At 40.0% G+C, this 24,980-nt stretch overlaps 1 protein-coding gene across 1 annotated transcript in view; it reads left to right on the forward strand.

Moving 5' to 3' along the window:
• LOC116097467 (metalloreductase STEAP4) overlaps positions 1 to 16,805 on the forward strand; it is a 22,852-nt gene extending 6,047 nt beyond the window's left edge. The window contains exons 2-5 of the mRNA XM_031379981.1: positions 10,105 to 10,562; positions 11,347 to 11,874; positions 13,440 to 13,604; positions 14,879 to 16,805. Coding sequence (XP_031235841.1) covers positions 10,107 to 10,562; positions 11,347 to 11,874; positions 13,440 to 13,604; positions 14,879 to 15,142 — 1,413 coding nt within the window. The 5' untranslated portion in view covers positions 10,105 to 10,106 and the 3' untranslated portion in view covers positions 15,143 to 16,805. The remainder of the gene's footprint in view (positions 1 to 10,104; positions 10,563 to 11,346; positions 11,875 to 13,439; positions 13,605 to 14,878) is intronic.
• Positions 16,806 to 24,980: the final 8,175 nt, after the last annotated feature.

Genomic DNA, 24,980 nt, shown 5'->3' on the forward strand with positions numbered 1-24,980 from the left:
GATGTTCATAGAATGCATATTAGTCAGATAGCCTGCAGTCAGCCAGCAAAAGAGAATGAATTCTTTGCTGGTGGTGACCTCTGGATATTGCTCCTGCTACCACATCATTGATGAACTACAGATTTGTAAGTTGGTCCAGATTGAAAATGCCAGGAGTTGTCAAGGTAAGTTAACCAAAACACAACGGAATCTCTAGCCATCCCATGTAGCCCAGGCCTCAAGTAAATGATCATAAGCCCAAACAGCAGACACTGAACCTACCTGGCCAAGAATCACAAAGCTATCTTACTTTAACCCTGACAGTGCTGAGTTATCACTCCAACACCACGGGATGCTCAAATGAAGTACAGTATCAACAAAGAACTCACTAAAAATAATTTTCTCCATACTGGAATTAAGATATATAACAGGCCTATATTACTGTGTTGTCATCTATCTCTGGAAGGGATGAGGATTCCGTCTCCTGACAGCATCACTGGAGTTCAGCTACCAACACAGCTCATTCCTGGCTGGGCACTAGCAGTTCATGTCAAAGTATATAAACCACACAACATTAATGAGAAGGTTATCTCTAGTTACATTCTTGTGACTTAATCAATTTCTACATCAAGTTTTGCGTGTCATTCTGTTGGTTAATAAGAGGACATGCAGATTAGTCATTGAATAGGCTTCCCTGAGATAAACAGCATCTCTCACAAAGTGGTGCTGTGATCTATTTTTCAACCACTTACGTGCAGTTCCACAAATGAGGAGTGTTAGGGCATCAACTTCTGATGAACTCTGTGGCACACACCTGTTAGCACCCAGGGCTTCAGCACAGGACAGCCCTAAATTTAAGGCCAACCTTGGCTACATAGCAAGCCCTAAGCCAGCCCAGGCAGCATGGCAAAACAATTTAAGAAAAACAACAAAATGTATGTGAATGTGTGATATTAGTAATTTTAGTTACCAGAACAGTTTCTGTAAATTACAAAATGGTGATTTGTCCTATATTTGTTTGCTGTGATTTTTACCTCAGCTGACATATTAGTAAGAGAATGGGCAGTCCCATGTATCTGTGGCAAGTGTGCACATCTCAGATGAGGATGTAGATGTAGCTCAGGTGGTAGAGTGTTTATAGAGCATGCACAAAGCCACGGGCTTGAATCCTAGCCTACTCTGGTAACTCCAAACACTCAGAAGGTGGAGCAGGAGGATCAAAAGTTCAAGGCTATCCTCTGCCTGAACCATATGAGATTCTGTCTCCCCAAGACAAATAAAGTTGTGCATATTAGATGGGGGGTCTGAAAATTAGTTTTCATTAGCACTAAATCTCTGTGAGGTCCCCCTTTTCCTCAGAGTATTTTTTTTTACTGGTAATCAGTACAAGCTTTGTGCGATGACCACTGGTATTTTCATTCTGTTCTATGTCATAATGGTTTACTGCAGTTTTATGACCAGTATTCAGTTAAAGACGGATGCTGCTAACAGACTTGGAGTTTCCTTTCAGAGAATCTCTCATGTTCTTCAGTCATCTCTCAGTCACAGAGATCTACAAATACATAAAAGTATCTAGTAGCCTTCTATTTCATATATACAACAGAGGAATTAGCTAGGAAATGCCAAATATTGTTTCCCAGTTAGGCTAGTTACGTATACTCTTGCTTTTTGAATCAGGGTTTTCCTATGTAACCCTGGCTGGCCTGGTACTCCTCTAGAGCCAAGGTTAGCCTAACATTCAAAACAGTTCTCCTGCATCACCACCCTAAGTGCCAGGACTAATATCTATCTTAAGTGATGATTTTGTAAAGATAGCCCTTAATACCACAACAGATATCATATACATACTTACTTTCCCCTCTGACTACAAGGGATCAGCTTGATAAAAGATATGAGGCGCCCCATCCCCGTCAAAGATGAATTTCATAGTATAAATGTTTTAGTGTGAATGTGCTGCAGACTTTGCAAAGGATATAGTTGCTCTAAAAATTACTTGCATCAACTGAAACTCAAATTTAATTGGTATCATGCATTTTTATTTATTAAATTTGGCAATCCTCATTTACACGCACTTCCTTGCAGAGACTCACGTTGACCAGCACTCAAAATTTTATTGCTCCTCTCCCAGAGCAATTCTTATCCTGTAACCCTGTTCTGTATTCTTTGGAGCATGTTCCACCTTCTAACCCAGCCTATTTCTTATTAAATGTACATTGTCCAATTTTCTATAATAATACACAGACAGGTTCTGAAGCATACGGATTCAGAGTTTTGACTTTCTTCTTCCAGGGAGTCAAAACACTTTATAAAACGTCTGTATTCCTTGCCTCTTCATTCTCAATGAGCCTGTGGGCTTGTGGTGTGTGTATGCATGTGTGTCCAGGGTGGATAGTTTCTGAAGAATTCAGATTTTTGAAGTATCACTTCAGAATCCTAAGCTGCATTCTCAAATGGAGAAAAAACCAGTGTGACCCTAAAGGTTATTTCATTTACTTGGTAAATGACTAAGCAGCTATACTGCTTTCCGGTGTGTTGCTGTTAAATAACTCCATGGGAGACTTGGGTGGTTTTCTCAAGTTGGGTAGCAGCTCTGTAATATTTCCTTGACAGGATGATAGAGAAAAACTACGTGCAGTCTGAGGCCGAGTCTGGACTCTGACATTCTTGGACTCTGTCCCTTGTGAGGTGTGCACACTCAGGCCTCATTCAGTCTTTGGATTTCCTCATAAAGAGAGGAATTCTAGTTTTCAGTCAAGACTACAAGGAAAACTCACGAAGAAAGTGATATGTATCAAGAGTCGTTCAGTTTTTGCGCAAGCTTTCAACCTGATTTGCATGTGCCACTGGGACAGAGACTTACTACTTCTCAGAAAAACACTTTACAGAAGTGTAGTTTCCCACAGTCCTTAATGATCTGGAAAAATCTTTAATGACTGAAGTCAAGAAAGTGTGATGCCTGTCTGTACACCAGAGGCAGCTTCTCCTCCCCACTCCCCCAAGATCTCTCTGAGTGTGTCTTCTCTGTCCACCTATGAGCAACCCCATGACACTACTTTCTTAAACTGAAAGTTGTGTGTTGGGTCAATTGTAAATTTCTTTTTAGATTTGCTTTGATTGCCTCCAAACTTTTTCAGATGAAATTGGTTTTTTTCATTTTTACATTGCAGAAACACATAAAATTGTTAATAGATAAGCTGATTCTAGCTGTGTGTAAATAAGTAACTGTCAGTGTTTATGTAGATAATTTGAATTTTCTTTGGATTTTTTTAGAATTAAAGATGACAGAGAAAGTCATAGAGTCTTCTTAATCCTTTTTACATTATGTGTGCCAAACAGAAGAGAGGATTTTCGTTCTTTTCCAGTCTAGAAATGGCATTACATATATAAATATTTACATTTTTATTCTACAAAATTTGGGGATGAAACAAATGGCCCATTTTCTAATCTCAGGATGAGAAAGTACCATGTTTTGGAATAGCAATGATTAGGTCATTGACAGGCTTACTAAAGGACCTGGCAAAGGCATTCTCCCCTACGGTACTGACAGTGGTAAATGTGCCATTTGATACAGGGTTCTAGGACACAAATAACTGTAAGTTTTGAGTTATCTTTTAAATGAAGTCTATGTTCTAAAATCATCATATAACTTGAAACATTTCTCTACTCACTAGCTACCTACATGCTACTCTTGCATGAGTTAATGTGTTTGTGTGTGTGTGAAAGAGAGAGAAAGAGAGAGAGAGAGAGAGAGAGAGAGAGAGAGAGAGAGAGCATGCACATACACAGATACATGTGTGTTGAGACTATGTATCAATAGAGAGTTGTTAAATATGAGACATCACCCTTGGGATTTTATAAAACAAGATCTCACCATTTCCTAGTGTTCACCAATTAGGCTAGATCTAGAGATTTTCCAATTTCCACCTTCCTTCCCTGGGATTACAAGCATCCACTACACCTGGCTTTTAACATGAGTGCTGGGTCCTCAGGTGACGTCGAGCAAGCACTTTTTCAACTTAATTGTCATCATCTTTGAAGCCCAATGAATTAATATTGTTAACACAGCTTGTGTATTTAATCCCCTACAATTTTAATTAATCTGTGTTATGAATTTTAAATTTTTAAAGCATTGATTTTTTTAAAGTATATAAACTCAAAAGAAAATTTTGTGAATATGTAAGATTATTCTACAAATTCCATGGAGAAAAAGGTTAGACTAGTTGCAATAGTTTAAAGAATACATTAGATACATTTAAAGAATACATTAGAATACATTTAAAGAATACCTATCAATTTTTTAGACATATGTGTGTATGTCTAAACATTATATATATATATATATGTATGTATACATACATGCTTATAGACAAAAATCACATACATAGATTAGTAGAGCAGATTAGAGTCCCCAGAAAATGACCCACATGTACATGGATTATTGACTTTTAACAAAGGTGCAAAAGCAATTAATAAGACAGGATATTATTTCAACAAATGAAGGATAAGCATTTAGTTAATTTATATAAGCAATGCACACACACTTACCTACCTAAGCCTTAAGCTTTTAAAAAATGAGCTAAAAATAGGTCAAAGTTAATTTTTACACTTTCATAAAAATATCTAGAACCCAGGGCTTCATGAAGAATTTTTAAATATCAAAAGAATAATCTATAAAAGAAAAGAATCAATAAATTAATGACATAAAATTTTAAAATTCTTTTTCTACAAAGACCCTGTAAGACATGAAAAAAATCAGGCTAGGAGAACATATTTATAAATCATATATCTAACAAGCATCTTATATTTAATATGTCTATACATATATATGAAATATATTGTCTAATTAAAAATGGGCAAAAAGCTGGGTGTGGTAGCTCATATCCATAACCCCAGAATTTGGGAGGGTCAGGCAGAATGATTGTACAAGTCTGAGACTACTCCGGACTACATAGATTTCTAGACCAGCCTGGACTACAGTAAAACGTTATCTTTGGGAATGAAGGGAGAGTGGGAGGAAGATAAGAAGGGAAGGAGGGAGGAAGGGAAAGGAAGGAAGGAGGGAGAGGAAGGAGCAGAGAGAGGAAGGAGGAAGGGAGAGGAAAGCTGAGGGGGAGAGGGAGAGAGAGAGAATGGGCAAAAGACATAAAACAAGGTCTAACTAAAGATGATTATACAAATGCCAAGTAAGTGTATGACAAGATGTTCTGTATCATTAGCCATTAGGAACATGCTAATTAAAACCACACCGAAATAACAAAATAGCCAATATAAAAAACATTGGAACTCATAAATTAAAAAGTAGGAATGTAGAACAGTGTGGTCACATTTGTCAAGAAGCTCCATGTAACACTGAGCAGGAACTTGCCATATGACCCAGGAATTGCACTGGGGCCTTTGTCCCAAACCAATGGAAACTTATTGTCATGCCAAATCTTGTATATGAATGTTTATTGCAGTGGGCCAAGTTAAAGACAACTAAAAGGTTCTACATTAGATGAAGAGAACTCTAAGACTAGGGGTATAACTACGTGGTATATTCTATGCATGGCATGAGCAAGCTTTGGATTTGGTCTCCAGAAACAATTTTTTTTTAATGAAACTGAAATAACATGGGAATACTGATAAACAAAACAACTTGGATGAACCTCAGGGACATTGTACTGACTGAAAAACAAACAAGGGGAAAACTGAGGGCTATCAGCTTGTTTATATAGCCTGTGATGTCATTTCTGTAACATTCTCAGAAAGACACAACTATAGAGAGGCCGTTAAAATGGACTCTCAGTCAGCATCCACTCTGGAGAGAGATGGGTGTGGCTAAGAACAGACGCAGCAAAGACACCCAGTGCTGGAATGGTCTCTATCTCTTTGTCATTTGCTCATGTAACTCTCATTCTTGTGGGAGGCATCAGTGGGAGCATCTCTAAAGATGGCTGCCTCTGTGCCCAGTGCCTGGGGTGGAATGAGCAGACACAAGAACGTGATGGACGCGAGGGATGAGATTCTTCTTCACCTCAATGACAGAAGCCTCTGTGGCCATCAAAGTGACCTTTGTCACTTTGCATCCTGTGTCAACATTCCTGTGGGATCACTTCACCTTCCACTCTATGGAAGGTGTTTCCACAGGAAGTAAACCATTCTGGAGGTCCTCCAAGTTAGGAAATTCCTGTTCTTTCTAGTTACCCAGCTGATGTGGGTCCCAGTTACCCACAAGGCCGAGAGAAAGAGAACGCAGTTGTTGTAACTCTTTAACCCGTTTTACCTTTGGTAAATACTCTTCCTGTTTGCTTGCCTTTCTTATGATTCCCTGTTTTCCTGTGTTTTATTTCTAACAGTAGGCTAGGACATTCTGAAAAGTGTGAGCAAGAAACCTTCTCCCCTTCATGAACCAATGTTTCCATAAAGCTATTTTGAGACACAAATATGTCTGACATGGGTGTGATTACCATTGTAAAAGCACACCCTATGCATACATCCTATTTCTGTGAACATCTATAATTACAATATTTTTCCAAGAGCTCAGAAATCAAATCTCCAAAGAATTGCTAAATTTTTCCCCATTATTTGTTTTTTATCATTATTCCGAGTAATCTTGCAAGCAGAGGACTGTGTACCAATGATTTATTAGAGACCTGATTCTGGAGAGTGAGAGAGAAGGGCAAAGGGCTTGGCCAGAGAACATAGAAAAACAGTGCAAGAGGGCCATAGGTTGACCATGGTCACAGATAATGAGTTCTCTGGTCCACTGGGGCCCTGCAAGGAGCCTTAAGAAATATGTCAGATTGAACGCCAGAAGACAAAGGAGCCACAAAAGAAAGACAGAGTTCCCTGTTGGTTTTTGCTGCCCCCATGAACCCTGGATGTCTGAATGCTAAGCACACATGGGTCTTAGAGAAGCCCCATGGCAAGAGGTACAGATGGAAGACTGTACCCAAACTAAGTTTCTATCAGGCAGTGTTTGCTGAGCAAAGCTAAGTTTCTGCCTGGAGACTAAAAATAGCACCAAGAAAATTTAAAGTGTTCTCAAGCTGTGGTCATAAAGTGTAGCCTTAGAGTGACTGCCACGGCCATCAGGAAGTGTTTGGGGAATAAGTAAGCTGCATTTTCTTCTATTGTGTCAGTCGGTAGTATTTTAATATCCCCTCACCAGTTTTTACATCTGCAATTTACTCAGTGACATCCCTGAAGTTTGGGAAGCGAAAACAAATTTTAAGGGTGGGAGGAACTAACATCCCAAGGATGTTACCTTAAACTGCCAAGGTATATCTTAAGAGAATAATAATTAAAATATGAAAAAATACAAATAAGAAAAACTCATACTTCACCCATTTCTACATCTGTGTTTTTGTATGTTTTCATATGGTCTATAGCCATTTCATAAAATAAGTTATTTATAAAAAAAAAAAAAAGTGGAGAAAATAAGCACATTCTAATCTCTGGTTCAGATTTTTTTTATGTACTTAATCACAGTTATATAAGCATGATTACTGCTCGTTATATGCTTTATGTAGATATTAAGTAATTAGTGGGTTAAATTCCTTAGATAATAAATAGACTAAGTAACATACTAATGATAAACTAGCATTCATGCCTCAAGAACTGTTTCAAGATACATAAATTAATTAAGCCTCAATATCTCCTAAGCAGATACTATCTCTTATCTTAAAAGTGACAAGGCTGAGTTTGATTAACTTGCCAAAGGCCATGTTGCTAGTAATTCTGAGCAGAAGTGGTCTGAGGAGATGGCTCAGTCAGTAATGTACTTGTGCAGAAGTGGTCTGAGGAGATGGCTCAGTCAGTATTGTGCTTGTTTACAAGCACAAGGGCCTGAGTTGGATTCTCAGACCCATGTAAAAGTTCTAAGCATAAAGGGTTTTTATAATCTCAGAGCTTGAGAACTGGACATAAATGGGTCCCTGGGTTCACTGGCCGGCTAGCCTTGCTTCAGGCCCGTAGGAGACCCTGTCTCAAACGAGATAGAGAGCTTTCCTGAGAATGATACTCAAAGTTGTTCCTGATCTCCACAAACATATACATATATACCCCTGCACACACACACACACACACACACACACACACACACATTGTAGTAATTTCCAACCCCAATAAGCCCGTATAAAAACCACACGATCCACTTTTATATTTATAAGCTAGATATTTACAAAACTTTAGAGAAAGTTAGAATGCATCAATTCATAGTGATCAAATGGCCTGGAATAGCTGTGTTTGTAACAACCAGTGAGAATATTGCTACAAAGAAGTTAGTCTCTTGTTGCTGGTGAATTTACCAGTTCTATAATTTCTGTACATAGTGATGTGTTGGAACAGCGGGTCACATCAGAACATACCACACTAGGCCCAAACAGTTCCATGTATAAGAGGTTTAATTGAGAGGGAGAGAGTGGGTAGTGGTGTGGAAAGAGAGAAGGGGGAGAGAGAGAAAAATGGAGGAATGTTCCCCGTGTTTATGTATGTGTGTGACGTAGCAGCCACAGGTAAAGGTGGGAGGTGAGCCCAATGGATTCTGGGAATATGGTGGCTGTTGCCCTGGCAACAGGTCTGTGGACCCGCCCATGCATCGCCACAGGCTTTGGATGTCCTGATGCTAATACATAGCAACCTAGTGAGAGGAACAAAAACAAAACAAACAAACAAAAAAAAAACCAAAAAATACAAAAACAAAACAAAAAAAACATTAAAATAAAATAGTGGGGGCTCAAATGCGAAGATGGGTAGTCTGTCCTTTACACACAAAGCAGGTGTACAGAACAGAATGGTAAGCATATCAGGCGGCAACCTGAAGATTTTTCTCTATGAAAATAGTTGTTAATTGGTGGGCAGTGGTGTTGCACATCTTTAATCCCAGCACTCAAGAGGCAGAGGCAAGTGGATCTCTGTGAGTTTGAGGCCAGTCTGATCCACAGAGTAAGTTCTAGAACAGCCTGGGCTACACAGAGAAACCGTCTTGAACACAACAATATACACAGATATACACATATATAGTTGTATATAATATTACATACATGTGTGTTAACTGATTAGCAGGCTAGTCAGATTTGCTAAATACTAATTTGCACTCATAGATGCTAAGAACTTTTGAGAGGACAGCCGTGCTTGCATATGAAGAACCATCTTCAGGCCCAGAGAGTTTCCCACATGTGTTCATGCCCTTCCTGAAACCTGATGAGGGCATCTGCAGATAGTCTGTGAGATGATTCACTTGTGATGCTTAGTCACAGTTTCTGTGGCGGTACAGGAAAGTCCTGTACGACTCGTCTCTCTCATGACTCCTGCCTGAGTGCAGAGACCTGCATGGTCTGTGTGTGCTGCAATCCCTCAGCCTCAATCAGGTGCAGCTAAGATGACAGGGCTTTGGAGTGTGTGTGTGTGTGTGTGTGTGTGTGTGTGTGTGTGTGTTTCATGACTGACATGAAAGCTACAGTGTAAGGACCAACACCGTTATAGTTGGTGCGGGAACTGCACATCTGATTCACTGATTTCACTGTCAACCTGTTTGAACGAGAGAAGTCATGTCTTTGCAAACATCCTCTCTTGCGGCTTCTCTCTCCCCTGCGTGTCAGCCCCTCCTCTTGACTGCATCCTGTGCCTGAAACACGGGGAGGACCCTGCTCCTTCTGCCTCTCCCATTCCATCCTGATGGTGCTTAACAAATATTTGCCAACTGTCTAGCCCTTGGTAGACAGTGCATTTTTCAGCATGGAAAAATAAATCATTGAAAATCCCTTCCCCAGCAAACAAAAAAAAAAAAAAAAAAAGAAAGAAAGAAAGGAAGGAAGAAAGAAAGAAAGAAAAAGAAAGAGAAAGCACCTCTACATTAGCTGACTGTTTCAAGTAGAACTTCAGAAAATAGTTGAGAAAATGTATCCTGAAAGAAGATACACTATCCCCCCAGAGAACAGAGAGTGAGATAGACTACTGTGTGAACTTGTAGAAAACACCAGCTTCCAAACACCGATTGTGGCTGGATTCCCAGGCAAGACATTCAACTGTTTTTGTAAACATGACACTTTTCTCTTAATGTCTTGGGGTATCTCAGTTACAAGCTGATGCTCTATAAGCCCTTTTGAATTCCTACACCTCTAATTTTGTTTGTTTGCTTTTCAGTAATGGAGAAAACATGTGCAGATGTGTTTCCACTGACTACCAATTCCTCAGAAAAGCAAGGGATTGTCTGCATTTTTGGAACGGGGGATTTCGGCAAATCACTGGGATTGAAAATGCTTCAGTGTGGCTATTCTGTGGTTTTTGGGAGTCGAAACCCCCAGATGTCCAGCCTTCTGCCCAGGGGGGCAGAGGTCCTGAGCTATTCGGAAGCAGCCTCAAAGTCTGACGTCATAATCCTGGCCATGCACCGAGAGCACTACGATTTCCTCACAGAGCTAGCTGATTCTCTCAAAGGAAAAGTATTGGTAGATGTCAGTAACAACCGCAAAATCAATCAGTATCCAGAATCAAATGCTGAATACCTTGCTCAGCTGATGCCAGGAGCCCACGTGGTCAAAGCATTTAACACCATCTCAGCCTGGGCTCTTCAGTCAGGAACACTAGATGCAAGTCGTCAGGTAAGATGAAATGAACTGGAATCCAGTCGTTTAAAGATACATGTTTTAATATGTTCTTGCCTGAATCCAACTCTTTTTTTTTTGTTTGTTTGTTTTTTGTTTTTTTTTGTTTTTTTTTTGAGACAGGGTTTCTCTGTGTAGCCCTGGCTGTCCTGGAACTCACTCTGTAGACCAGGCTGGCCTCGAACTCAGAAATCCGCCTGCCTCTGCCTCCCAAGTGCTGGGATTAAAGGCGTGCGCCACCACCGCCTGGCCGAATCCAACTCTTTTAAAAATCCTTATTAAATATTTCATTTTTCTAATTGTGCTAAGGTCAACTTTCTTGGGTTTCATTAAGAAGTGTAGTCGATTGGGGTTCATGTATATTAATAGTTTGATGGGACCAAATCGTGTCTGAATCTGGAGTTCTCTTGCCAGACTGGAAACTGTTTGTTGACCCTATTTTCACTTGTGTGGAACTGGGCCCGTGCAATGCCCCAAGATTAGCCACAGTCATATACGATGTGATGCGCACATTCAAGAAAGAGATGAGACTACTCATGCTGCAGAGAACCTCATCTTATAGCAACATTATGTGCCTAACATTACCCTCAACCAAAAAGCTTGGTCTTTCACTATCCAGCACATGCATGCTAGTTCAAAGCATCATCTTGCTAGATAAAATTCTATATCTCTGTTTCAAAAATAGTTTATTATTGTATGTTTATGTGGTACCTATATGAAGCTTAATGGTAATTATTAAATAAAAGAAATAATAAATATGGAATTAATTATTTTAACTCAGGTGTTTGTTTGTGGAAATGACAGCAAGGCCAAGCACAGAGTGATGGACATTGCTCGTACTCTTGGACTCACCCCGCTGGATCAAGGATCTCTCATGGCAGCCAGTGAAATTGAAAACTACCCTCTGCAACTATTTCCGATGTGGAGGTTCCCTTTCTACGTGTCCTCTGTGCTGTGTGTCTTCTTCTTTGTGTACTGTGTTATACGAGAAGTGATATACCCCTACGTGAATGGGAAGACGGATAGTACGTTCCGCCTGGCCATTTCCATCCCAAATCGAGTCTTTCCTATAACAGCACTTATCCTGCTTGCCTTGGTATACCTCCCTGGTATTCTTGCTGCCATTCTGCAGCTCTATAGAGGCACAAAGTACAGCCGGTTCCCAAACTGGCTTGACCATTGGATGCTTTGCAGAAAGCAACTGGGCTTGGTAGCTCTGGGATTTGCCTTCCTTCATGTCATCTACACACTTGTGATTCCTATCCGTTACTATGTTCGATGGAGGCTGAAAAATGCAACCATTACTCAGGTAAATTTCTTCTCCTCTGTATTTCTCGGCTCCTTAAATCAAAGCAGCGTCTTGCTCTACCACAGTCTGTGTCATAACATTGTTCCCCGAAGTTTGTCTTCTGTTCTGTTTTGTGTTTTAAACGGTTTATGATTTAGGCCTAGCTGACCTCAAACTCACGACTTTCCTGTCTTGATCTTCCAAATTCTGGGATTAGAAGCACGAACTGTCATACCCACCCAGCATCTTCATTTTTATTTAAGTATCAATAATCAAAAACCCTATCCTGGGGCTTGCAAATAAATCCAATTGTGATCACATAGAACTACTGAAAATAAAAGTTAGAGTCCAGACTCACATGACTCTAGATTTATAATCCTGGACTCACAGAGACACTGACAGTCTCAGGTAAGAGTCACTAAACAGACACCCTTTTGTTTATTTATAATCCTGGACTCACAGCGACACCGACAGTTTCAGGTAAGAGTCACTAAACAGACACCCTTTTGTTTCAAGCTTCTGATTTTAAAGACTAAACTACTGTCTATGAGTTATGGAGTTGATCCAAACATGTGCTAAAACACTACAAACAAATTCACAAAAGGGTACTTACAAATTCATTAATGCTTGACTGGTGAGAGGTTGTCCTCAATATGTGGAAAAGCAAATGATTCTGAACAAATATCACATACTATCTGATGAATAAATACTCAAAGATGAAATCAACTCTAGTCGTCTTTCAGCATTTACAGCAGAGACACTGCAAGTCTGGTCTGGCTTAGAAATTAATGGTCTTGCCAGGTGGTGATGGTGCATGCCTTTAATCCCAGCACTTGGAGGCAGAGGCAGGCGGATTTCTGAGTTCAAGGCCAGCCTGGTCTACAGAGTGAGTTCCAGGATAGCCAGAGCTATACAGAGAAACCCTGTCTCGAAAAACAAAAACAAACAAACAAAAAAACAAAAACAAAACAAAAAAAATTAATGGTCTCGATATATTTTCTCAAAGACTACTAGTCAATTGCTTCAATAACTCACTGGCACTGTGTCCACAAGTACCATCACACATTCCCCAACAAAGGTTTCTTGAATAAGGATCACACTACATAGCCTGATTCCTCCAACACTGTGATATGAAAGATTTAATGCTGTATTATGACATAATCAGCATGAAAGATCCAAACGTTTGTGTGTGTATGTGTTTGTAAAAGTGGAAGAAAGACAGAGAGTAAACATAATATAAAAACCAAATTTTGATGTGACTTTAATAACACTGTGTTTTTGTTTGAGAAACAGAAAGCCATGTACTGAAGAAGATTAGCACAAATATTGACTTGTTTTAGATATGTAGGATGAATTAAAACTCCTTATGTGACTCCTAGAATTATAACGAAATCGTAAGAGAATCAATTATCTTTTTTGTTCAAAACATTCAAAAGTATTTTCCAAAACTGTTCCTAAGTGGTCAATAAGAAATGATGCACTGTTTGCTTTGTGCAAGTAACACAAAGAGAGAGGTATGTTTCAGTCCCCCTTGAAAGAGTAAAATACGAGGAACATCCATTTTAATTGTTTCTAATTTTTCATAGGCCCAAGATAATAAAGAGAGCCCATTTATTATCTCTTATGCCTGGCTTAATGATTCCTACTTGGCGCTGGGAATCCTGGGATTTTTTCTGTTTCTTCTCTTGGGAATCACTTCTTTGCCATCCGTAAGCAACATGGTCAACTGGAGAGAGTTCCGGTTTGTCCAGGTAAGGGCTTCACATGTAAGTGTCGTGGTATTTCAAAGGGAATGCAGCTTTGTACAAATGCTCCAGTTTTGCTCTCGTTTCATGCCATTTGGCTCCCTTACTTCCCTAGTCATATTATTAGCAGTTCACTCAGAAAAAATGAACTCAGACATTGACAAGCAGACTCTATAAGGGTGTGATTTTCTGCTTGGGACAGCTTGCCAAGACTCCTGAGTATTCCCCGAGTCACCAGTCTACAGAGTGAAGAGCAGCAAGAAGCTATTAACTGTGTGTGGAGGCACCAGGTAGAAAGGTGAAAAAGGGACCCAAAGACAAAATTCAGTCTTACAATCTGCACATATTGATAAGAAAAGCTTAAAACCGTAAAGCTTAAAACTTCAACAAAAATTTGATACGTATCCTCACCCTAGACTTATCCCTGGCCTATATGAGAGAAATTCAATTTTTCCACGTATCAACCATCAGACACCTCATTAAAGGTAGGACTTATTCCAGGAGACAGTGGTCCGCACAGTGTCTATCACATCCAGAGAGGCAGCAAGAGCATTACCCAGGGAGCTTGTTAGGCCACAAAGCCCCAGGCCCCACCTAGTTCAAGCAGTGAGAGGCTCTGAAGATGGAGCCCAGCAATTTGTTTTAACAAGCCCTCCAGATAATTCCCGTGCATGTTCCCTATGCACCAGTATAATAAAACAGACCATTAGTAATTGAAATTAGATTTGATTATCAAATCTAGCAGTTTCTCTGAGGGGCCAAATGTTGACAAATTCAAGGAATTAAGACAGAAAGGAAAACTGAGCTTCAGAATTCAGGGCCTCCACAAGCACAGCTTAGCAATTGTTTCTTACTGTGATGGAAATGGGCTAGCCTTTGAATTTGACCAGTAACAGAAAAGAATACAGAGCTTGTAGAAGTCATTAAGTTCTGAACTCCTGATAAAACGACCCATAAAAGGAGTTCCCTCTGTAGATAGAAATGATGCATTCATGTCTCCTAACTTAAAAGAGTTTACTCCTAGGACATTTTTCCTTTATCAAGCCAGGTTAGTATAAAACTTGCATGTCATCAATAAACAAGTCTTTTTATATTTTTCATGACATATTTATCATACTGAAGAAAGATTATAGTTTTTTTTTTCTCTAAACCTAGCAGTGTTCTAAATATTATAACAGCATCACAAATTTGTGGTTGTGAACAAGTAACGTTCGTTGGCATGCAGTATTTCACTGTAAGCTGTGAATGATGTTGACTTCTATCTGTTTGTTTGTTTATAGTCCAAACTGGGTTATCTGACCCTGGTCTTGTGCACCGCGCACACTTTGGTGTATGGTGGGAAGAAATTCCTCAGCCCTTCAGTTCTGAGGTGGAGCCTTCCTTCGGCCTATATTCTGGCACTCATCATCCCCTGCACAGTGTTGGTGATGAAGTTTATCCTCATCATGCCATGCATAGACAAGACCCTCACTCGCATCCGCCAGGGCTGGGAAAGGAACTCAAAATACGCACAATCAGCACTGAACGGAAAATCGGATATTTAAACTACAGTTGAATTTGCCGGGATTGGTGTACTATTGCAGCAAATGTTTAGAGCATAATGTGTTCAGTTAAAAGAAAGCATTTTCTTTCAACATGGTTCTAACTTCATCATCACAGTAGGAAGTGTTGCCTGACTTTGAAAGACTAGAATAACAAGGGAGCCCTCTCTGTCTCAGTCATGTGATGACTCACTGTAGGCCTCCATCGCTTCCTTTCCCAGAAACCCCGGGGATGTCACTGTGATGAGATTTATACTTCCGCATTACAAAGCTTCTTGATTATGGGCAACATGAATGATGTAATGTTTTGCAGAGTATGTGCAACTGGAAGAGTATGTGCAACTTCCTTCCCTAATTCAAGGGCAGATGGAAGTGAAAAGGCAACACTGGTCATACTAAAGGTTTTGCTTGGCATGCCTAAAGAAAAGGCCCAAGTGAAGTAGACAGAAAGAGGGTGCATTTGTTTCCTGGAAGGGGGGGTGATCATAACTATAGTCATACTGATCTGGGAGTATTTGGGGTTTGGCTGTAGTGCTGAGCTCAAACCTAAGGCCTTATGCATGTTACATAAATGTTATGTTACTGAGCTACATACACCCCAGCCCTACCATAGTGAGTATGTAGTCACATGTAGCCCTTAGTTTTTTGCTTTTACCAATATGGATACTTACTATAGGGAAATATTTTATACTGCAACAAAATATAACACGTGGTTTTAAGTAACCATTCCTTGGATATATGGAAAGCTATGTAATTGTCCCAAGATTCTTCCTCTACAAGGGATGGCTTGAGGGGCAATGGGATAAGAGTTGAGCAGCTTCCCTAAGTTGAGGGAAGATGGGGAAAGAGTAGAAGATCCATTGGGTTTTTCAAGTTCCATAAGCAAAGACAGGTTGATAATAGCCTTGTACAAAAATGCCAAATAAACCAGAATTTTAGCTAGTAAGCTCAGCAAATACTAATACAGTTTCACTATGCTGTTTGGTATCATTTAGGAGTTGTGGAATGCTTTCTGCATTATACATTTCAAATACTGTTCAGTATTAAGCATCTGTGAAATTAACTTCTAGTATAAACATGTAGCTTCCATAATCTGTCTTTGTTATCATTGGAAGTGGTGCAGTTAAAAGGACTCTGAACTCGCCAGTGTGAGGAAAGCAGAGCTGGGAGGACTGTGGAACACTGGGAGGAGGCGAGCAGTGGTGAGTCAGATGCAGCCAGCTCGGCTTCCTGTGTGGATAGTGCCTTTCTCAAGGTGACCTTTAGCAGGCTGAGCAGCCCTAGCTCTACCCTGGAGCTAAAAGGAGATTTTTTTGCACAATCTTCCCACATGTCACTGAAATAAGTAAAAGGCATTGGGTTTGACATTTTTCTGCCTAATCTACAAAGGCTGTTTATTTTTCATTTTGCTAGCTTTTATATCATATATTGTTCATGATATCATACGTTGCTCACAATCCAGGGTTTTTTATATAAAGCTCTTATATAACACAGACATTTCTTTTACTATTGCCCTAATAAAGCATGTAGACTATATTCAGTTTTTACTAAGAGGACAATTGAGGCAACACCTTTGTACTAACAAAATATTTCTGTATTTTTCAATTATTTCCTTGGAATATTTTCCAAGAGTTAATAATACAAAATTAAAGAATATTTGATAGCATTTGCTGTGGTGCCAGTTTTTAATATGACTTTCTCAGTTCCCTTGTTACACCATTTCAGATTTGGGATTTTACTTCAATTGTGATTTCTTATAAATAGCTATAAAGATCTGAAGAATATGCTTCTATAAGTCAAATTGATGAAGCCATGCAATAATTCCAAGAACAGAAAAACTCTAGGCAGAGCAAGGGTATTGGGGTGGGCAGGGAATACCCTGGAATATCAGTAAAGATGGGAAAAAACATGGCTAGTACCCCATGTTTTGCTGAGCAACCAATTGTACCAGGCTGCTCAGAGTGTTGGCCGACTAAAGCTGAACACCATCAGTTTAGTCAAGGGAGGCATTTGGAGTCAACCACATTCTCACTTGAGTAAAAGCCAAAAAATAAGAAAATAAGATAGATAATGCCATACCTAAGTACAGTTCATGGAGTGAAAATTCTACTCTACTCTTTTTAATCTAGTGAAGACAGGCTAACTTGGTACTTAATACAAGTAGTCATCAAGCCTGAAATCAAGGGAAGATCCAATGGCTTATAACAGTTGCCTGATTTGGCGCATGAATCCTAAGGCTCCATGGGCCACCACTCTTCCTTCACTCCTGCCTTCCCAGCATCATTCCCCGTGGCTCAGAACTGAAAAAAAAATCTGACCATGCAAACAGGCAGAAAGTTAGGTCAGGTGGCAAAGGGTGTTCTGTGAGAGCTGTATTTATTTTAACAAAGACAACTGTTCTACGTAGGATGTTACACTGAGAGGGGCATAGTAGCTGTAGCAGCACTTGGGAGGTAAAGGAAGAGCAGGACTTCAAGCTTTAAAAGTCCCTTGTAAAGGAAGTGGATAGAACCCTTAGAGGGGTTGAAAGGGAAAGTCTCAGGGAGAAAATAGAAAACTTTAACCTGGAATTATCTTTTAAAACACATAGGATGGAGAAAAAATGAAATTCTCCTTTATTAAGACAGAGTGCTAGACCAAGAAAGACCATGAAAATACAGCCACATAATCTCACCTCAGAAAAGGGAAAACACACGATAACATATCCTCAATGTTTTAGGGGCAGGGGGTGGGGTTGGAGGGGGGGGGATTCAAGGTCACCCTAACCTACAAGTCACCTTGTCTTGAAAATGAATAAAACAAAACAAATGAGAAAGAGAAAGAGAGAGGGGAGAAGAAGAAAGAGAGAGGAAGAGGGAGAGAGAGAGGGAGGGAGGGAGAGGGAGAGAGAGACAGAGAAGAAAGAGGGAGAGAAAAACAGAGAGAGAGAGAGTGTGAGAGAGAGACAGAGACAGAGACAGAGACAGAGAGAGACTAAGCTTCTGTTCTTTTCTGCTGGAGTGTTTCCTGGGTTCCAGGAAAAAAATTATCAAATTCATAAACATGTATTTTACATGTTTCTCTATTTGAAGGAATGTCAATTTTATTAAATATGTATTCATTAAACATTAGAAAATATTTTCTTAGTTTTATTTAATTCTAATTTTGACTCATTAGCATCACAAACAATATAAAGGAAAGATTTGGAGCCTCCTTAATTGAAGCTTCTGGGACTCAAAATACTTTTGCCTTCTAGGATAAGGCAAAGGGGAGGTGGGCATGGGTTTAAAGCTGATACACGGATCTACAGCTTCACGCAGTTCATTCTAACATTCCACTCGAGCTTCACTGTAACCCTCAGGGCATTGGCTGGCTAGCTAAGGGAAGATTGCCTGACCTTCCCTGGACTTCCTAGCTAAGGGAAGATTGCCCATCCTTCCCTGGACTTCTGTGCTAAGGGAAGATTACCTGACCTTCTCTGGACTTCCTAGCTAAGGGAAGATTGCCCATCCTTCCCTGGACTTCCTAGCTAAGGGAAGATTACCTGTCCTTCCCTGGACTTCTGTGAGAATTAAAAACATAGTTTTCCTTCTCCTGGCAGATGCCACCAGAACTGGGCTAAGAGCAGATTTCTCTTTGAACTCAAACCACATGACCCAGCATTAAATGCCTTGAACACTGGACAACTATGGCTTCAATGTGTGTTGCTGTGGTTTCAAAACTGACAAGGAAAGGACTGGGAACCTGCAGCAAACTAGAAACAAATGCACCAGCCCCAAGCTGAAGCCTATTTTATCTAGAAATGTATCAAGAACTCTTGCTACATCTACTACTCAGGGAATCACAAAACAGCCATGATCACGAAGAGCACGTGTAACCCATTGAATCTCTGGGAGTTTAAAGCATTCAGGGCATCCTCTGAAAACCTGAGAGGATGGAGGTCAAGCTGCTGCATTCAGAGGTCGTGGCTTACAATCTCTCAGCACAGCCATCATCCCCTGGCCACCACATGCACATGCCAAGGGTGCCCCCCACACACTCATATACATATATATGGTATGTATATGGTATGTATGTGTATCCATATTACAGTTCTTTGAAATACTCTAGTTAACACTGTTTTTTAGAAACAAGCTGAGCCCTGCCTGCATTCACACAGCTAGTGAGGAGAGCAGAATTCCCTCAGAGACCAGGGTGTGACCCATAGTCCTCTCTCAACACCATGCAGACCTCCCAAGTTTTCTCATGAATCCACAAAGTAGGTTACAAACCTCCAGCAGCTCTGTTCTGAAATGTTTTTGGTTGGCTTTTGTCTTAGTTGAGATTTCTATTGCTGTGAAGAGACATCGTGACCACAGCAACTCTTATAAAGGAAGTCATTTAATTGGGGTTGGCTTATGGTTTCAGAGGTCTAGTCCATTATCATGGCAGGAAGCATGGTGACATGCAAGTAAACATGGTACTAGAGAAGAAGCTGAGACTCCTACATCTTGAGTCACAAGCAACAGAAATGACTATAGACCACACTGGGCATAGCTTGAGCATATGAGACCTCCAAGGCCACCCCAACAGTGACACACTTCCTCCAAGGCCACACCCATACCAACAGGGCCACACCTCCTAATAGTGCCACTCCCTATGGGCCTATGTGGGCTATTTTCTTTCAAACCACCACTGCATTTTATTTTTTATTACATATTTATTTATTTATTTATTTATTTATTTATTTATTTAGGGAGAGCACACACATGACAGGTAAAGGTGAAGGTCAGAAGACGACTTGCAAGAGTTGGTTCTCCCTACCATCATGTGGGTCTGGGGGACTTTAGGTTTGGTGGCAAGTGCTTTTAGCCACTGAACCATCTCCTAGGCCCCTGAAATGTCTTTTAAAATGTAAAGCTCATTAAGATTTTAGGCATTCCTAACTGAGTCACTCTTCACATTTCCTTATGTGACTCTCAAGACATTCTACCAGGTTCCAGTAACATAGGAACTGTAGGTTGTTTCGTTGTTATTCTTGTTTGCTTTGTTTTGTTTTGTTTTGTTTTGTTTTGTTTCCCCAGAGCAATCACCATCTTGGTCCAAACCCGAAATACATCTATAGGTTCCAGAATTCAGTAAGGGGTTTGGAGCAGCAGGAGATGGAGGAGCCACCGATGAACATGCTGCTCCTCTCAGGGGGCCTGAAGGCAGATGCTCTTACATCCCTCCTGTGTCCATTATTTCCCTCTGCTTTGTGCTGGATGATCCTATTTCTTCCTGAGACTTGGTGATCTATGTAGCGAATTATGTAACAGTTCTCCTTTAACATGTTAATACTTCTTAAGGAAGCTTAGTCTTTTTAAAGATTTTATTTATTTAATGTATGTAAGTACACTGTATCTGTCTTCAGACACACCAGAAGAGGGCATCAGATCTCGTTACAGATGGCTGTGAGCCACCATGTGGTTGCTGGGATTTGAATTTAGGACCTCCAGAAAAGCAGTCAGTGCTCTTAACTGCTGAGCCATCTCTCCAGCCCAGGAAGCTTAATCATAATAGTAATAGTAGAAGTAAAATGTTTTATTGATTTAAGTTTTATTGCATTTATGATGAGAAAAGATACATGATTTCAATTTATCTGAATTTGTTAACATTTAAACATATTTTAAGTAAATAGAATTAAATCACAATCTTGTTTCCCTTTTGTACCCTAACTCCTCCCAGAGACCCCCCCTTCAATACCTATAATACCTTTCTGTCATATTCTTTAAAATTTATAAAATGTTATAACAATAAAAAGGAGTATTATAAAAGTTCTTTGATATAAAACAACAATCAATTTAACAGCGTTATGTAGATGCTTATCTACAGCAATGTTAAAAATACATAAGTTTTTCTCAATATAAGTTTTAAATAACTCTAAACATAACTGTATATTTCAAAATAATACATCACTACTAGTATTTTTTAATGAACATAAACATAAAAAGTCTGTTTGTTTGTTTGTTTTGTATTTAGTAGAGCTTAAAATCTTAGCTCTTACTGTGGTAGAAGCCCAAAATAAGAACAACTTGTAGACATTGGATTTCATTATAATAAGGCTATACTTCAATGACTCTCACATCACCAAAGTATTTTACTTCCATTGTAGCTAAGCTGAGAGTTGACAGTTCTGCTGTTCCAAGGAATGAATTGTAGGCATGATTTTGGGATACAGACTTCCTGCTATGGTCAAAGCTATTTGACTTGAGTGAGTGTCATTATTGTCAGCCAACAGAGAACAGGTTACATTCATTTAAGAGATGTTGTATGTATTAAAATGGTCTATCCATAAAGTCATTCACCAACTGTTTCATTGAACAATGGTTCTGCTTGGAGGATGGCACAGACATTAGGTGAGGGTAAGAATCTGAAGAATCTGGTTCATTGGCCCAGATAATTTGAAAAAGCATTCATCTCAGAGACTTATAAAGTCCTCTTCTTCAAACTTGATACAAGAGTTACAAACATCAAGCAAAGCATTCAGTCTCACTCTTTGTTGTTCTCTTACAAGCCACCTCCCAAGTTAATTGTCTACCTTTCTTTTGGCTGTATAAAAAATGTTGAAATATGTAAGCTGGTCTGAAAACCATAGTATAGTGTAAAAGCATCAAATAAACAATCCTACTAATAGAGGCTGAGATAGGAGAAGTATGATTTCAAGACCATTATATGGTACACAGCCAGACACTGTCACACACAAACAAGCAGAAAGCGTATATGGATTGTACAATATTGGACCTACTTCTCCAATTACCAAATTAGAGAGACCATTGAATGACAGTCAACAAATTTTTAATTCCTCATATTTTTGGATTTCAATCAATTAGGATATATTGGTAATATTAATTTTCATATTAAGATATTGAGAAAAAGTAATTGTTACTTCCTGTCGTTTTTGTTGTAAGAGGTGGAATTAGGTTTGTGTGGGTTTGTTGAAAGATTACTTTCTTGCTTGTTCTGGAGTGTAGTTTTGCTCCTTATGTTGATATTTTCCATCTATTATCCTTTGTAGGGCTGGATTTGTGGAAAGATATTGTATAAATTTGGTTTTGTCATAGAATATCTTGTTTCTCCATATATGGTAATTGAGAGTTTTGCTGGGTATAGTAGCCTGGGCTGGCATTTGTGTTCTCTTAGGGTCTGTTATGACATCTGCCCAGAATTTTCTAGCTTTCATAGTTTCTAGTGAGAAGTCTGGTGTAATTCCGATAGGCCTGCCTTCATATGTTACTTGACCTTTTTCCTTTACTGCTTTTAAAGTTCTTTCTTTGTCTAGTGCATTTGGTGTTTTGATTACTATGTGATGGGAGGAATTTCTTTTCTGGTGCAGTCTATTTGGAGTTCTGTAGGTTTCTTGTATCTTCATGAGCATCTCTTTCTTTAGGTTAGGGAAGTTTTCTCCTATAATTTTGTTGGAGATATTTACTGGCCCATTACCTTGGGAATCTTCATTCTCTTCTATACCTATTATCCTTAGGTTTGGTCTTCTCATTGTGTCCTGGATTTCCTGGATGTTTGAGTTAGGAGCTTTTTGCTTTTTACATTTTTTTTTGACTGTTGTGCCAATGTTTTCTATGGTGTCTTCTGCCCCTGAGATTCTCTCTTCTATCTTATGTATTCTGTTGTCAATGCTTGCATCTATGACTCCTGATTTCTTTCCAGGTTTTGTATCTCCAGGGTTCTCTCTCTTTCTGATTTCTTTATTGCTTCTATTTCCATTTTTAGATTCTGGATGGCTTTGCTCATTTCTTTCACCTGTTTGATTGTGTTTTCCTGTAGTTCTTTAAGGGATTTTTGTGTTTCCTCTATAAGGGCTTCTAGCTGTTTACCTGTGTTCTCCTGTATTTCTTTGAAGGAGTTATTTATGTCTTTCTTAAAGTCCTGTATCATCATCATGAGAAGTGATTTTTATATCTGAATCTTGCTTTTCCGGTGTGATGGTGTGTCCAGAACTTGCTATGGCAGGAGAACTGGGCTCTGATGATGCCAAGTAACCTTGGTTTGTGTTGCTTATTTTCTCCCACTTGCCCCCCCCCCTGCCTGCACCCCCACCATCTGGTTATCTCTAGTGCTACCTGCCCTGGCTAAATCTGACTGGAGCCTGTCGTAGTTGTCTCAGAACTCCTCAGAGTCAAGCTGTCTCTGTGATCCTGTGATTCTGGGATCCAGTGATCCTGGGCTTGTTAGAGCACCTAAGTGAAGCATCCTCTCAGTATTGTGGGACTGACTGCAGAGTTTGTGCCCAAGGTCTGCTCAGGGCACCAGCCCAGACAGATGGGAAAGAACCCGTGTCACTGGGCTGGTGGGGTTCCTGTGTGCCTGGGTCCCGCAGGTCCTAATTATTCCTGGTGTTGGGACAGATGTTATGTCCTCCTCAACTCTGATCCTGGGCATGTTAGAGTGCCTAGGAGTGGAGCTTCCTCTGGGTGTTGTGGGACTGGCTGCAAAATTTGGGCCCAAGGTCTATTTAGGGCCCTGGCCCAGACAGACCGGAAGCAACCCGAACCACTGGGCTGGTGTAGTTCTTGTGTGCCTGGGTCCTGCTGGTCCCAGTTACTCCTGGTTTTGGGGCAGATGTTGTAGAAGTAAAACTTTTATCTGACTCCCTGAACCTACAAAGGCCAGCCTCTTGGTTTTGTTCAGATGAAGAGCTATTTACTGTGTAAAAAGCTTCCGAGCATGACCAACCAGAATCCAGCTCTCCCCCATGCTTTTTAGAGTGTGAGGAGGCTTTGAAAGAACACACCCAGCGCACTGGGTGCCATTACACTAATCTTTTCTTGCACTCCTGTAAGATAGCCAGTGAAAAAGAACAAGAGGGTGCCTAGTCATTACACAGAGTAGTAGGAACTGGCTCACAGGGTTGTCTGGGAGGAAACAGCATGTCATGCAGGCTTACCTCCATGATGCAAGGGTTCCAAGCTCTGCCAGGAGGAAATTACTTCCATTTCTATGGCCCTTGGGCAAGTACTAGAAAAATCTCATTTGTAGCTAACCAGGTTTTCCTGTTTGAGCTTCCACCCATTTTCTCAGTGCTATTGTTTAATTAAGAAAAGGCAGGGGGTTTTTGCCTTATTTTCCACCAGATCTCAGAATAAAACAAAACAAAAGACTCCTACACTGTAATACTATGGCAACATCAAAATTACACAAAAAACTCCCAAACTGTTTCTGCCCTTATCACGGTAACAATCAATCACTCCGCAAAGGTTCAGTTTGCAAGACCAGCCATGAGGCAGTACTCAGAGGGACCCAGCATGGCTCTGCTTCTCCAGGGAGCTCTCATGAAACAAGGCCTCTGTGGAAAGGGCTTATTCTGGAAGTGAACTCATCAAGTACTTAGAAGAGAACATGAAAGAGACAGCAGGTAAGGAACTGAGTTCAAGGTTTCAAGCCAGTCACTCTGGTCAGCCACTGGAACCCTGTACCACCAGGAAACTCTTTTAGACAGTATCAAAAGTTATTTGCCTCCATAAAGGAGAGAAAAAGGGTGGTTATTTTCATCCTTGGTTATCACTGAGTAAGAAAAGCTTTCATTGCTTTGACTTTCTGAATCTCTCTCCATATTCGTGATACAAGTCATGGATAGAAGGAACAAGAGCAAGTTGTTATAGGTTCCATACATTACACAGAGACTGCACATGTGAAGCTACTATGGTCCAACACCCAAGACTTCACCTTCCAGTTAAGAATGGTGCAGAAGTGTGAATGGAATCCAAGGAGAGACAGTATTCTGCTTTATTCAGGATGCCTGAAGACAGAAAATACCCCAATAGATGGACAAAATTCCAAATCTTTGAACATGATCTATGGGCTGGGGACATTTATCCCAATGGCC

The sequence above is a fragment of the Mastomys coucha genome, unplaced genomic scaffold (genome assembly GCF_008632895.1).
Source record: "Mastomys coucha isolate ucsf_1 unplaced genomic scaffold, UCSF_Mcou_1 pScaffold19, whole genome shotgun sequence".
Lineage (NCBI taxonomy): Eukaryota > Metazoa > Chordata > Mammalia > Rodentia > Muridae > Mastomys > Mastomys coucha.